Here is a 12,267-nt window from a genome sequence, read left to right on the forward strand (position 1 = left end):
AGGCAATGGCGTTAACTTGCCCAGGGTCACACAGCTAGTAAGTGTTATGTGTCTGAGGCTGGATTTGAACTCAGGTCCTCCTGAATCCAAGGCCAATGCTCTATCCACTGCGCCACCTAGCTGCCCCAACATTCATTTTTAAAAATAATTTTTTTGAGTTCCAAATTTACTCCTTGCTTCCCCTCCCCCCTCCCTAAGATGCTAAGCAATTTGATATAGGTTACATATATGAAATGTTGATGTAGATTATATATGGGTAATCATGCAAATTTCCCTATTAGTCATGTTGTGAAAGAAAAAACAGACCAAAAGGGGAAAACACACACACACACACACACACACACACACACACACACACACACAAATATAAAGTGAAAATAGTACGCTTTGATCTGCATTCAGACTCCATCAGTTCTTTCTCTGGATATGAATAGCATTTTCCATCAGGAGTCCTTTGGAATTGTCTTGGGTCATTGTATTGCTGAGAAGGCTAAGTCATTCATAGTTGATCATCACACGATGTTACTGTTACTGTGTACAATGTTCTCCTGGTTCTGTTCACTTCACTATGCATCAGTTCCTGTAAGTCTTTCCAGGTTTTTCAGAAATCTGCCTGCTCATCATTTCTTATGGCACAATAATCTTCCATTACATTCATATATCACAACTTGTTCAGCCACTCCCCGATTAATGGGCATCCCTTCAATTTCCAATTCTTTGCCACAAAGAATTGTGCTGCTCTAAATATTTTTATACGTGTGGGTCCTTTTCTCTTCAAATCTTGTTTCTGACACATACTGCCTATGTCATCCTGGACAAGTGATTTAATCTCTTATTGTCCTAGGCAACACTCTAACTCTCTAAGTTGAAGAGAAATTCATGACCTTTATTGATAGAGGGAGCGTCCTCTTCCAGGAATGAGTTTCTTGTACCAGTGAAAGCATAGGTCCTTCTTCTAATGCCTTATCATTGTGAAGAGATAACGTTGGCTTCTCAAAGGCTGTGCCATCATAATGAAAGCTCTGGCATGTCCTTCCAAGCTGGAAAGGCTTTGAGTATGTATGTATTGTATGTATGATAGATGTTATACTTGTTATCTAGAAACCAGTCTAATTAAGTTCATGGAAGTTTATCATTAGGTTGCCGATGCAGGTAAAGTACTGATAACTCCAACCAACAATGATATCTTCACCTCATTACCATCTATGATCCTTATTACTATATGCATTATATGTAATATAGTTCATTAAAAGTAGAATATTATGTTATTTTACATCATGTTACATTACATTGTATTATTTATGTTGTATCCACCAAAAAGTCCAACTTGGGTGCTTCATTGTGGCATAGAAGTGATCCTGAGTTCTTGAAGGTGACCCCAGTAGAGTGTAAGATCTAGTAGGTACTATCAGGCTGGAAAGACTTTGAGTATGGGTTTGATGATGGGCCATCATATAAGTACCGCCGTCACTAAGTTTGGAGAGGCTTTTCATTGGGTTGACTGAGGCTGATAAATATTCAGCCCCAGCAAATGTTAAAGACTACTTATGAGGTTGTTAAGGGCTTGTGATCTGTGTCAGTGAAAGTCTTGAAGCAGATATGGTCCTGGGTGCATATAGGCAAACCTAGAGGAAGGAGTATGATAGAGTGATACATACAGTGATATGGGTGAGGATAAAAGGAGGGGAAAACGTAAATGATATCATGGTGTGAGTCTGCTATAAACCTCCAGCAGGTCAGGACAAAGACATGGGTAGGGAATGCCTACTATTGAACCCAAAAACTGATACGGAGGCAAGATCTGGCAGTGTTGGAAAATTCAGTCATCCAGACATCTGCTAGAGGATTTTTGTTTGTTTTTGGAGAAAAAACCATGAAAACAGAACATCTGATAAGCCTCTGATTTGCCCTGCTGATCACTTCATCTTTCAGAAGGGAGAGGAAGCATCAAGGGGAGCTGCCATTTTGGATCTGACTCTGACTGGGTAGATCTGCTGGGAAGTGGAGATTGCAGGAACATTGAGGGGAAGTGATGATGCATTCTTAGCATTTATAGTAGAGAGGACAAGTTTCAAAGTCAGAGAAAATATTGGCAAAAATTTGTGGCCCAGGACCTACTTACTAAAGTAGCTAAAGAGGTCGGCTAAAGAGGGCTAAGACACTCTTGTGAGCAAAATTCTGATGATACAGTCACATTAAGCTTCCATTAAGGAAGCAAAGGGGAAGGGGCCTAAATGATGTGACTACATAGGAAGCTCATTGAAGAGCTCAGATTTAAAAAAAAAAAACTAAGTATAGGAAGTAGAATTAGGGCAGTTAATTGGGAATGATTACAAAAATTCTGTCAATATTAGGAAGACTAAATCCAAGAATGAACTGAGGCTTGTGATAAGTGCCAAGGACAAACAAAAATGGTGTTATTGCCAATGTTGGGATTAAAGGGAGGAACAAGGGGAAAAGAGACTCCTGGCTTGGAGTAAATAGGACATGATATGATTGCCAAGCTATTGTTAATGATCTTTGAGAAATCATGGAGAACAAGAGGAGTATTCTGAGACTGGCAATTGCCAAAGATCTTGGATTTGGGACTGGTTAAACAATTTGATCCAGAGAGTATTGGTTAGTATATCAGTATTAGCCAGGAGTGGATTGCCTGGTAGAGTTCCAGTAGGCTGTGTTCAAAACTCTTATCACTGACCTGGCTGAAGTCAGCAATGACATGCTTATCAAATTTGTGGATGACTCAAAGCTGGAAGGGATTGGTTGGCTTGATGATACCCTGAAGGATGGAACTGGGAATCCAAAGGACATTTCACAGATTGGAATACTGAGCTCAATCCAAGGAGATGAAATTTAATGTCTGGAAATGTAAAGTATTGAGCTTGGGTTGAAAAAAATCAACTACAAAAGTAAAGGATAAAGGAGCACTGCTAGGGAACAGTTCTTGAGAAAAAGATTTTTAGAAGATGTTTTAATGGGTTGCAAGCTCCATGTGAGTCAGTGAAGTAACATGGCAGCCAAAAAAATAATTTGTTTTCATTCTGTATTAATGGAATTATAGTGAAGTATAATTTCCTGAATGAGAGAAATGCTAGTCCTATTTTACTCTGCCCGGGCCAGATCACATCTGGATTACTATGCTTGGATCTGGGTATTATATTTTGCAAATCTTTTTTTTTTTTGGGGGGGGGCTGGGTAATGGGTTAACTGACTTGCCCAGGCTCACACAGCTAGTAAGTGTTATGTGTCTGAGGCCATATTTGAACTCAGGTCCTCCTTAATCCAAGGCTGGTGCTTTATTCACTACACCACCTAGCTGCCCCCTGGGTATCATATTTTAAGAGAAGGTAAAGCATGATTAGAGACAGTGACCAGGACGGTGAGTTGACTAACCACATCATGAGAGAAATAACTGAAGGAATTGTGTTTTAATAGAAAAAAGCACTGGATTTGGAACTGGAAGCCCTGGGTTTGAATTCTGGACCTCTTATTTAATACTTGAGTAACTTTGGACCAGTCGCTTAAACTCTGTGTGTCTGTGTGAGATGAGTTTCCTCATCTCAAAAATAAGGTGTTTGGAGTAGATGATTTCTAAGGGCCTTTTCAGCACTAAATCCTATAATCATTCTGATCTTAATTGAGGATGGTTAAGCCCAAGGGAATGGAGACTTAGGGGAAATACGATAGCTGTCTACAAATATTTGAAGGGCTGTCATGTGGAAGAAGGATTAGCCTTGTTTTCCTTGGCCTCAAAGGGCAGAAGTAGAACAAGGGAGGTGACATAACAAAGAGGCAGGTTTCAGCTCTATCCATATGAGGAAAAAACTTCCTAAGGATCCAAGCTCTCCATGAATGCAATGAGCTGCAACATCACATAGGAAGTTTGTCATCATTGGAGATGGCCTTGGAAGTCCCTTCCATCCCTAGGAATCTATTGGAAGAAAAGGGCTGGGGAGGGAGTGTCAGTGAAAGTCACAGTGTTTTTTATTCCAACTAGTGGTTCCCACCAGAGCACAAAGAAGATAGATCTTCTAGATATATTCAAAAAATTTTCCATGCCATCTGGGGAGAAAGTAAATGGTCTTTATGCACAGCTCTGGAATGTAGGTGAGGCAGATACTCATTTTACAGAGGAGGAAACTGAGACCCAGAGAAGCTGCAGTTTGCCCAAGACCACACAGATAGTTATTATTAGAGGCAGGGTAAAAAACCTGTCTCTCTTGGATTAGTCTTCAAACCCATTAAGTTCACTTTTCATTGAACCACCCTGCTTATTGACGGTGGTTGAGCTCCTACTACTCACCCCCCAAAAGGAGCCCTTTTGAAGAATTTGTACTTGAGGCTCCAGCATTTAACTTTTCAGAAGTGTTGGAGATACCTTCTACTCTCCATGATCATTCACTGCCTTGGACAACGCCGTTCTCGTTTTTCAGCTCACCAGGGACGATATCCACAGAATATAAAGTGGGGCAGGGCCTGCTGTGTATTGGAGGATTAGTAGATCTTTGTAGGAGGGTGCCACAAGATGATTGATGGATTTGCATCTGATGCATTTGATGGAAATACACTTCCTCCCCGTTCCCCTTAGTCCTGGCATCCTCTGCTGTGTGAAGGACAGGGACTGGAGTTTCTGGCTCCAAAATCTGTTGGTGTTATTACTATTTATTGATGTTTCAGCATTTCCATTTAGAGAAAATTTTCAATGCTTTCCTTGATGACTCGGTTACCTTCAAATCCAGGGGATACCTGTCACCACCTAAGGTACAAATCCTTTTTGCCATAACGTTATTTAAAGACAATCTGCTATGAAATTAATCTTCCTAAAACACTGCTGGTGTTCTATTCCATACTTGCTTTGTTCATTTCTCAGACTCCCTTGGGCCACGGTCAACTAAATAGGAAATTAGCCAAAATGAACAGAGATGAGCCTGAGTTAGCCAAGAAAAATATTTCACAGAGCCTCTCTTACTGAGCCCCCAGATCCTGGTAGATCAGAATTTGTCACTGTTACCTCCCAATCATTTTCAAACAAGAAAATTTATAGACATTGAGTAGTTGGGAAACACCATAGAGGGCTCTAGAGAGTTTTTCCTTCATTATCATCATTATCAACAAGCATTTCTTGAGTACCTGTTCTATGCAGAGCCCTGTGTTAAATGTTAAGGATACAAAGAGGGTCCATGCTCTCAATTAGAGTCTAATAGGGAAACAGGACATACTTATAAGAACAAAAAGTAGCAAATATTAGTTGGCAAATAAATAAAAGGGACCATAATGTTACCGGTTAAAGGGGGAAGAGACCTCTCAGTGATAGGTGGCCAGGGAAGGCTTTGCAGAAGAAGCTGGGCCTTGAAGGATGAAGAGACCTTATTCAAGTAGAGAGGATTAGGGAGAGTATTCTAGGTAGAAAGAATTGTATGAGTAAAGGAGTGAGAGAGACAATATGAATGACGTATTTGAGGAATGAGGAGCAGACTGCGTTAGCCCCAGAGTGGAAGATTCACGTAGAGGGATGGTAGAAGATCAAGTTGGAATGATGGGTTGGACCAAGGCTGTTGAAGGCTTTGAATGGCAAGCTCAGGAATCTGGTATTTATATTTTAGGAAACAAGGCGCTATCAGAGCTGCAGCTTGTATGGAGTGAATAGGTGTCTGCCCCCACAGCACTGTGTACTAGAGGTGCGTGGGCTTCCTTCCCATGTTTCCCCATGTGGTCTGCCCCTGTGACTCATTTCAAAGTCCTTTGATGGCATAGCACAACCACTATTGGCCTCTACTCTAAAGCTCCTATCACTATAGCAGCTCTCTTCTGGGGTCCCCTTCTTCCCAACCCTCTAGGAGTCATTAGCCACCCTCTTTGGGTAATAGGATGGTCCCACCTCAGGGGCGATCATTCTGGCAGGGGCCATCCTGTGCACCACAATGTCCTTCATCCCAAGAGATTTTGCTCCAGGTACGGTGATGGCTTGTTATGGCTCTAGAAACAATTGAAGGTTTTTGATCATAAGAGTATAGAAAGCAGTGTTTTAGGAAGATTGATCTTGTAGCAGATTAATTGTCTTTAAATAAAGTCATGGCAAAAAGGATTTGTACCTTAGGTGGTGACAGGTATCCCCTGGACTTGGGGGTAACCAAGTCATCAAGAAAAGCACTGAAATTTTCTCTAAATGGAAACCCTGGAACATCAATAGATAGTAATAACAGCAACAGATTTTGGAGTCAGAAAGTCCAAGTTCCTCTCTGGACTCTCCGCTTACCTACGTGACTTCAGCCTTCCTCTACTCAGTTTCTTCCTCAGGAAACGTGATGCAAAGATGGCTGAGAAGTACAGTGGGAAGAGGCCAGGACATTGGTCGTGAGACCTGCCTTTATGTGTCTGTAAAATGGGAGAGCTGGGCTATGTAGGTCTCAGAGATTCCTTCCAGCTCTAGATGTGTGAGCCTATGACCAAATGACCCCTAAGGTCATTGCCAGCTCTATTCCATGAGCCTATGATATATTTATGAGCACCTACTGCATGCTTAACATTGTGCGGGGCATCATGGGAGATACTGATTGAGGTACCACAGTACACACATGGTCTGTGGAATCTTGGCGTTGGAAGGGACCATAGAAGCCAATCTAATCCAGAGGAGGAAACTCAGGCCTAGAGAAGTGACTTGCCCAAAGTCATGCAGCTAAGAAGAGTCAGGATTTGAACCCAGGTCCTCCTACTCCAGAGCCTGTGCTTGCACACCAGGTTATCCTTGGCCTCAAAGATCTCATAATCCAATTGGAATGATAAAATACATTAAACAAGAGCAGAGCAGAAGAGCAATGAAAGTTAGCATGGAAAATGTGAGCTTTGGGATAGACCTAGAAAGAATGGAAAGGATTTACATGAGTCACAGGGCTGGGGAGAAGGGGAAGGACAGGGGCATAATAATTAAAGAATTCTGGGTTAGAGATAAACATGAAGGAAGGAAGAGGGAAATAACCATATTTTAAAGGACAACTGTGGCTTCCTTTTTCAGACAAGACCAATGTATGAATTTAAATATATTAAGTTATCACAAGGGGAAAGAAAGGGGCTTTCATTTCTGGAGGGAGGGGTTTGAGCAGGGAGAGCAAGGTAGTAATAGTGATGCCATTAAAAAAAAGTGTCAATGCCATATTTTTAAAATACACAGGAGACAGAGAAAAGCAGAGACAAATCGCTAATACTATGTTCAATTTCATGTAGACTTAAAACCAAACAAGATCTACATAATGGAGAATTTTCACAGGCTGCCTGTAAACACTTTGGACAAATGGTAGTCCGAATTTTCTAATGCACATGGCCCAAAAACCATATGGCTGTCTCCACTGCAAAGGTTTTGAGTGCATAACCTCCCCAAATGCTCCAGTTCTTTAAGTGGCCAACAGCAAACAATGTGTCAGTTACTTGAATCAGCTAGTGCATCCCCTGACCCTCTGCACCCGATGATGTTTCCCTCTTCCAGGGCACATCCCGAGGCCAAGGAACCAGCACTGGAGAGGGCTCTGCCCACGCTGCAGAGGCATCCAGTTACCGGTGTTCCTGGTGAATGGTTTCTTTAATTAGGGCTCCTGCTTGCCTGGAAATGTTTAGTCTAGGGATTTTTTCAAGAATTATTTTCACAGTCTCAGGATTTCTCTTCCCGGGCTCACACGGTGGTTCTTGTACAGGGCAATGAGTCTCAGGGGTCAAAAGGGCTGTGGCCAGAAAGCAGAAAAAGAGCTGGGCTTCCATGCTTTGTCCCAATCTTTTCAACTCTCTTCCCTGTATCCCAGAGTCCCTCACTGCAGGTCATCAGCAGAACAACTCTTTGTCAAGAAAAACTGTGATTCAGGCAGATTCCCTTGAGTACCTCCTCCCTCCCTCTCCAAGGGCCCTCTGCCCTCCCCCCAATCATCTCCTCATCTCACTTCTTGCTGTGGCGCCCAAGAGTCTCAGTCACAACCCCTGGCTGTCCAGATTTCCCTTGCCCCTGCTCTCCACTCTTGCCTGCCTTCCCTGACCCCATATGAACCTATTCCTTCACTCCTTCCCGCCCTCCCCTCCCCCACATAAACCCATTTCTATCCTGTGTTCCCAGTCCTTCAGTTCCCTGTCTTCTTCTAGGCACAGAGATTCTTAACCTTTTCTGTATCATGTATCCCTTTGGCAAGTTGATGAAACCTCTGGACACCTTCTCAAAATAATGTTTTTAAGTACATAAAATAAAATAAGGTTAATCAATAAATATTTATTAAGCACCTGCTGTATGCCAGGCACATAGTGCTAAGTGAGGAGGATACATATTCAAAAAAGATAGTTCCTGCCCTCAAATAGCATACAATCTAATGGGGGAAGACAATACAAGAAGGAAAGGGGGCAAGAGGGGACCACCGGAGGGTATTTGGCATAGGCATAGGGAGATATTTGTGGAATTGAAAGCAAGCAAAGCAGCCAATAGCAAATGAAGTTTCTCATGATGGAAGCCAATTATACTGAAGTATAGTTATTAAAATATGTTTAAAATAACAAGTTCACAGACCCCAGGTTAAGAACTCCTGTTTTCGGGTGAGTCTCCACACTAGTGTGATGATAACTATTAATAGGTTCATGTTACTCTCTAACATACATACATTTTTACAAAAGCCGTCCGGAAACAATGTCTGTTCCTAAAGGAAATTTTGGGGCAGCTAGGTGGTGCAGTGAATAGAGCACCAGACCTGGAGTCAGGAAGACCTGAGTTCAAATATGGCCTCAGACATTTACTAGCTGTGTGACCCTGGACAAGTCACTTCACCCTGTTTGCCTCAGTTTCCTCATCTGTAAAATGAGCTGGAGAAGGAAATGGCAAACCACTCCATTATCTTCGCCAAGAAAACCCCAAATGGGGTCATGGAGAGTTAGACCTGACTGAAGCACAGCCAAACAACCATGGAAATTTTAAGCATCATAGGATGCACTGGTGGTGGGGGGCAGAAGATGCTTCTCCAGCGAGGCCTGCTCGACCCACTTGTGTCAAGGGAGGCCCTGAGCGCCCCTTAGGGAGACAGGGATGGGATGAGCTGACTTAAGTCACAGCATCACCCTCACCTCAGTAACAGGCCATTAAGTGAATGGTTATTCTAGTGTTCTGGTGCCATGGTGGCCCAGTGGATAGAGTACTGGGCTTGGTATCAGGAAAAGCTGAGTGACTCAGACACTTACTATCTAGGTGAACCTGGGCAAGTCATTTAACCTCTGTCTGCCTCAGTTTCCTGAACTTTAAAATGGGGATAATATAGCAACTACCTCCCAAGGTTGTTGTGGGAAGCAAATGAGATAATACATATAAAGTATTTAGTACAGGTTATAACATAGAGTAGGCATTTAATAAATGCTCGTTCCCTGCCTTCCTTCTTCCTATGGTCTCCAAAGTGGGATGTGTAAGATGATGCATTGGAGTGAAGGAAGAAAATAGAAGAGCTTCTTTGTTTAAATGAGAGAGAGAGAGAGAGAGAGAGAGAGAGAGAGAGAGAGAGAGAGAGAGAGAATTTAAACTCTAATAATATTTAACATATGGTTGACAATGGCACCCCTCACTGAGTTGTCTGTCAATCACATCATGGTAAGCATGATAGCCTGAGGTCAGAATAGGAGTTCTGTAACATGGTCAGGTTAATGAGTGCTCTCACTTGGTTCACTTTTAGCATATGTTGAGACTTTGCCAGATTCTCCCCGTCCCCAGACCACTGGCCTGGCTCCAGCCCAGCCCCTCTAGTTATCACAATGGGAAGAAATACCTATGCAGGTGCTATAACTCTACATACACCCTCCTTCCCCCAACTCAGTAGCCACGAAGACCCAAAAGAGAAAGTTCTAGACAACAAAGTTCTTGGACTTGTCCAGCAGTTCAAAATCAGAAATAGATATTATTTTGTCAATGGAAACAACATTAACTCTTTGTAGCTTTGCTGCTGCATTGTAAGGACCATGGGATTTTGCTATCTGACTCAAGGCTTAAATCCCCTCACTGTGTTGTGACCCACTAGAACTTGAGCTTCTTGGGGGCACGGGTTCCACTTCTCTGTATTCCCAGGGCCTGGGTGCTTTGCACATCACAAGGACTCAGAAAATGCTTTTTCTTTCATTCATTCATTACAGTTTTCATGTGCCCAATTAAGTGGCTTTACAGATTATGTGATCTCATTTTAATTACATTGACTCTCATAAAAAGGCCAAGTGGCTTAAAAAGATTCCTGCAAAGAAATCGGAAATTAAAGACAAGTAGTTTAATGCTAGAATAGAATAGGAGCAGGCCGGACATTTCTACTCCTAGTGGGATCTTTTTGTGAGCCACATTTAAATAAATTATTTTGAAAATATTATTTGTCATCCCTCATTCCTTTTAAATGTCTGTTTTGTGTATGTTATAATGTACGTGATATACTAGTCTAGCATGTGTATAATCTATGATATACTAGTCTAGCAATATGTATATAATTTATAGACATGAATTGAGAAAAAAATAAAATAAAAATTAAATGTAAAAAATAAATATATCTATGTTGAGGGGGTTGCACCCCCAATTCCTTACTGATGGTATGACCGATCAAAAAGCATGGAAGAGGGCTGTGCTCCACTGGGGGCTGACCTCTCTCCCTCTTCCTCCTCTCTTGCAGCTGGTGAATCGGCACTTGTATTCAGGAAGTGCAGACAGGACAGTGAAGTGCTGGCTGGCAGATACGGGGGAGAGTGTGCGCACGTTCAGGGCCCACAAGCACAGCGTGAGCGCCCTCAAGTATCACGCCGGCACCCGTAAGTGGCCCTTCTTCCCAGCTCTCACCCCCTCTGAGCAGCCTGGGCTGTTCTCTCTCACAGAGGGAGGTGGTAAAATGCTTCACAATCTGAGCTCATCCCCTTTGTTAGACCTTGGAGCACATGACCTGGCTGTCAGATGCCTCTCAGGCCTTGGCCATCGGCTACTCCAGGAGTGGGGAACCTTTGGCCTCAAGGCCACATGCCACCCTCTAGGTCTTCAAGGGCCCCAGGTTCTCCACCCCCAGGCTACTCCATCACCACTTTGTAATTAGAAGAGGGAAGCATACTTAATATGATGCATAGTTTCAGAATAATTACAGTTCTTTATAATAGCATGGTGGAAGTGGAAAGAATACCTGGACATTTGAATCAGGATACAAATCCTGCCTCTGATAACTTAAGAGCTGTGGGAGTGTAGGTACTGTCATTTAACCCCTCTCAGCCTCAGTTTCTTCTGTAAAGTGATACAATAATACTTAGGCTACCTACCTCACAGGGGAGCTGTGAAGAAACCATACTGGTAAACCTTAAAGTGCTATAAAATATACGGTTTATATATTTTTGTATATTTATATAAAATTTTATATTCTGTATAATATATTTTATTATATATATATATTTATATTAAATTTATATAAATATATAAATGTATTAATTTATATATTTATATAAAATTTATATCATATATATTATTTTATATATTTGTAGAAATATATCTTAACTACTCAGTAATTTTTACATGCAATCATTGTTTCTAGTTCTTAATCAGTTACTCTTTGGGAGAGGAATATACTGGAAAGCTTGGTTGTTCACCACTACTTTCCATACAAACTTGCACCTACCTCCCGGCAAGTGGTTAGAAGTTTCTATCTTTCCCTTCCCCCTTCCATCCCTAAAGGAGTTAGGTGACAACTTGGATAGACCTCTGGATGTGCAGTCAGGAAGACCTGAGTCCAAATCCAACTTCAGATACTTACTAGCCGTGTGACCCTGGACAAGTCACTTAACCTCTATCTGCCTCAATTTCCTCATCTGTAAAAATGGGGATCATAATAGCACCTACCTCCCAGGGTTGTTGTGAGTATCGAATGAGATATTATTTGTAAAACACTTTGCAACCTTAAAGGGCTATACAAATGCTAGCTATAATTGTTATTGTTATTATTATTAAATATTTAAAGATGAAAGTAACCTTGTGGATCATCTGGCCCAACCCTCTCATTTTACATATAAGAAAACTGAGGCCTAAAGAGGTTAAGTGATTTAGCCAAGGTCCCACAGGTAGCAAATGGCAGAGCCAACATTTGAACCCAGAACCTCTGGGTTCTCCATTACCTTCTCCACTGTATGGGGCTGTCATCTCATCTTTACCACAACAGAACATAATGAGGATTTCTGCATGTTCTGAGCTCCCAAGCTGAAAAGCACTAGGCAAGGATAGAATTCGCATGACTCAGAATCAGAGAAGTGACGGTA

At 41.9% G+C, this 12,267-nt stretch overlaps 1 protein-coding gene across 2 annotated transcripts in view; it reads left to right on the forward strand.

Annotated features, from left to right (window-relative positions):
• Positions 1 to 12,267, forward strand: part of WDR86 (WD repeat domain 86) — a 57,464-nt gene that overhangs the window by 35,525 nt on the left and 9,672 nt on the right. For both annotated transcript variants that reach the window (XM_020977800.2, XM_020977799.2), the window contains exon 5: positions 10,653 to 10,788. In XM_020977800.2, coding sequence (XP_020833459.1) covers positions 10,653 to 10,788 — 136 coding nt within the window. The remainder of the gene's footprint in view (positions 1 to 10,652; positions 10,789 to 12,267) is intronic.

The sequence above is a fragment of the Phascolarctos cinereus genome, unplaced genomic scaffold (assembly GCF_003287225.1).
Source record: "Phascolarctos cinereus isolate Bilbo 61053 unplaced genomic scaffold, phaCin_HiC Scaffold_1;HRSCAF=81, whole genome shotgun sequence".
NCBI classification, from domain to species: Eukaryota; Metazoa; Chordata; class Mammalia; order Diprotodontia; family Phascolarctidae; genus Phascolarctos; species Phascolarctos cinereus.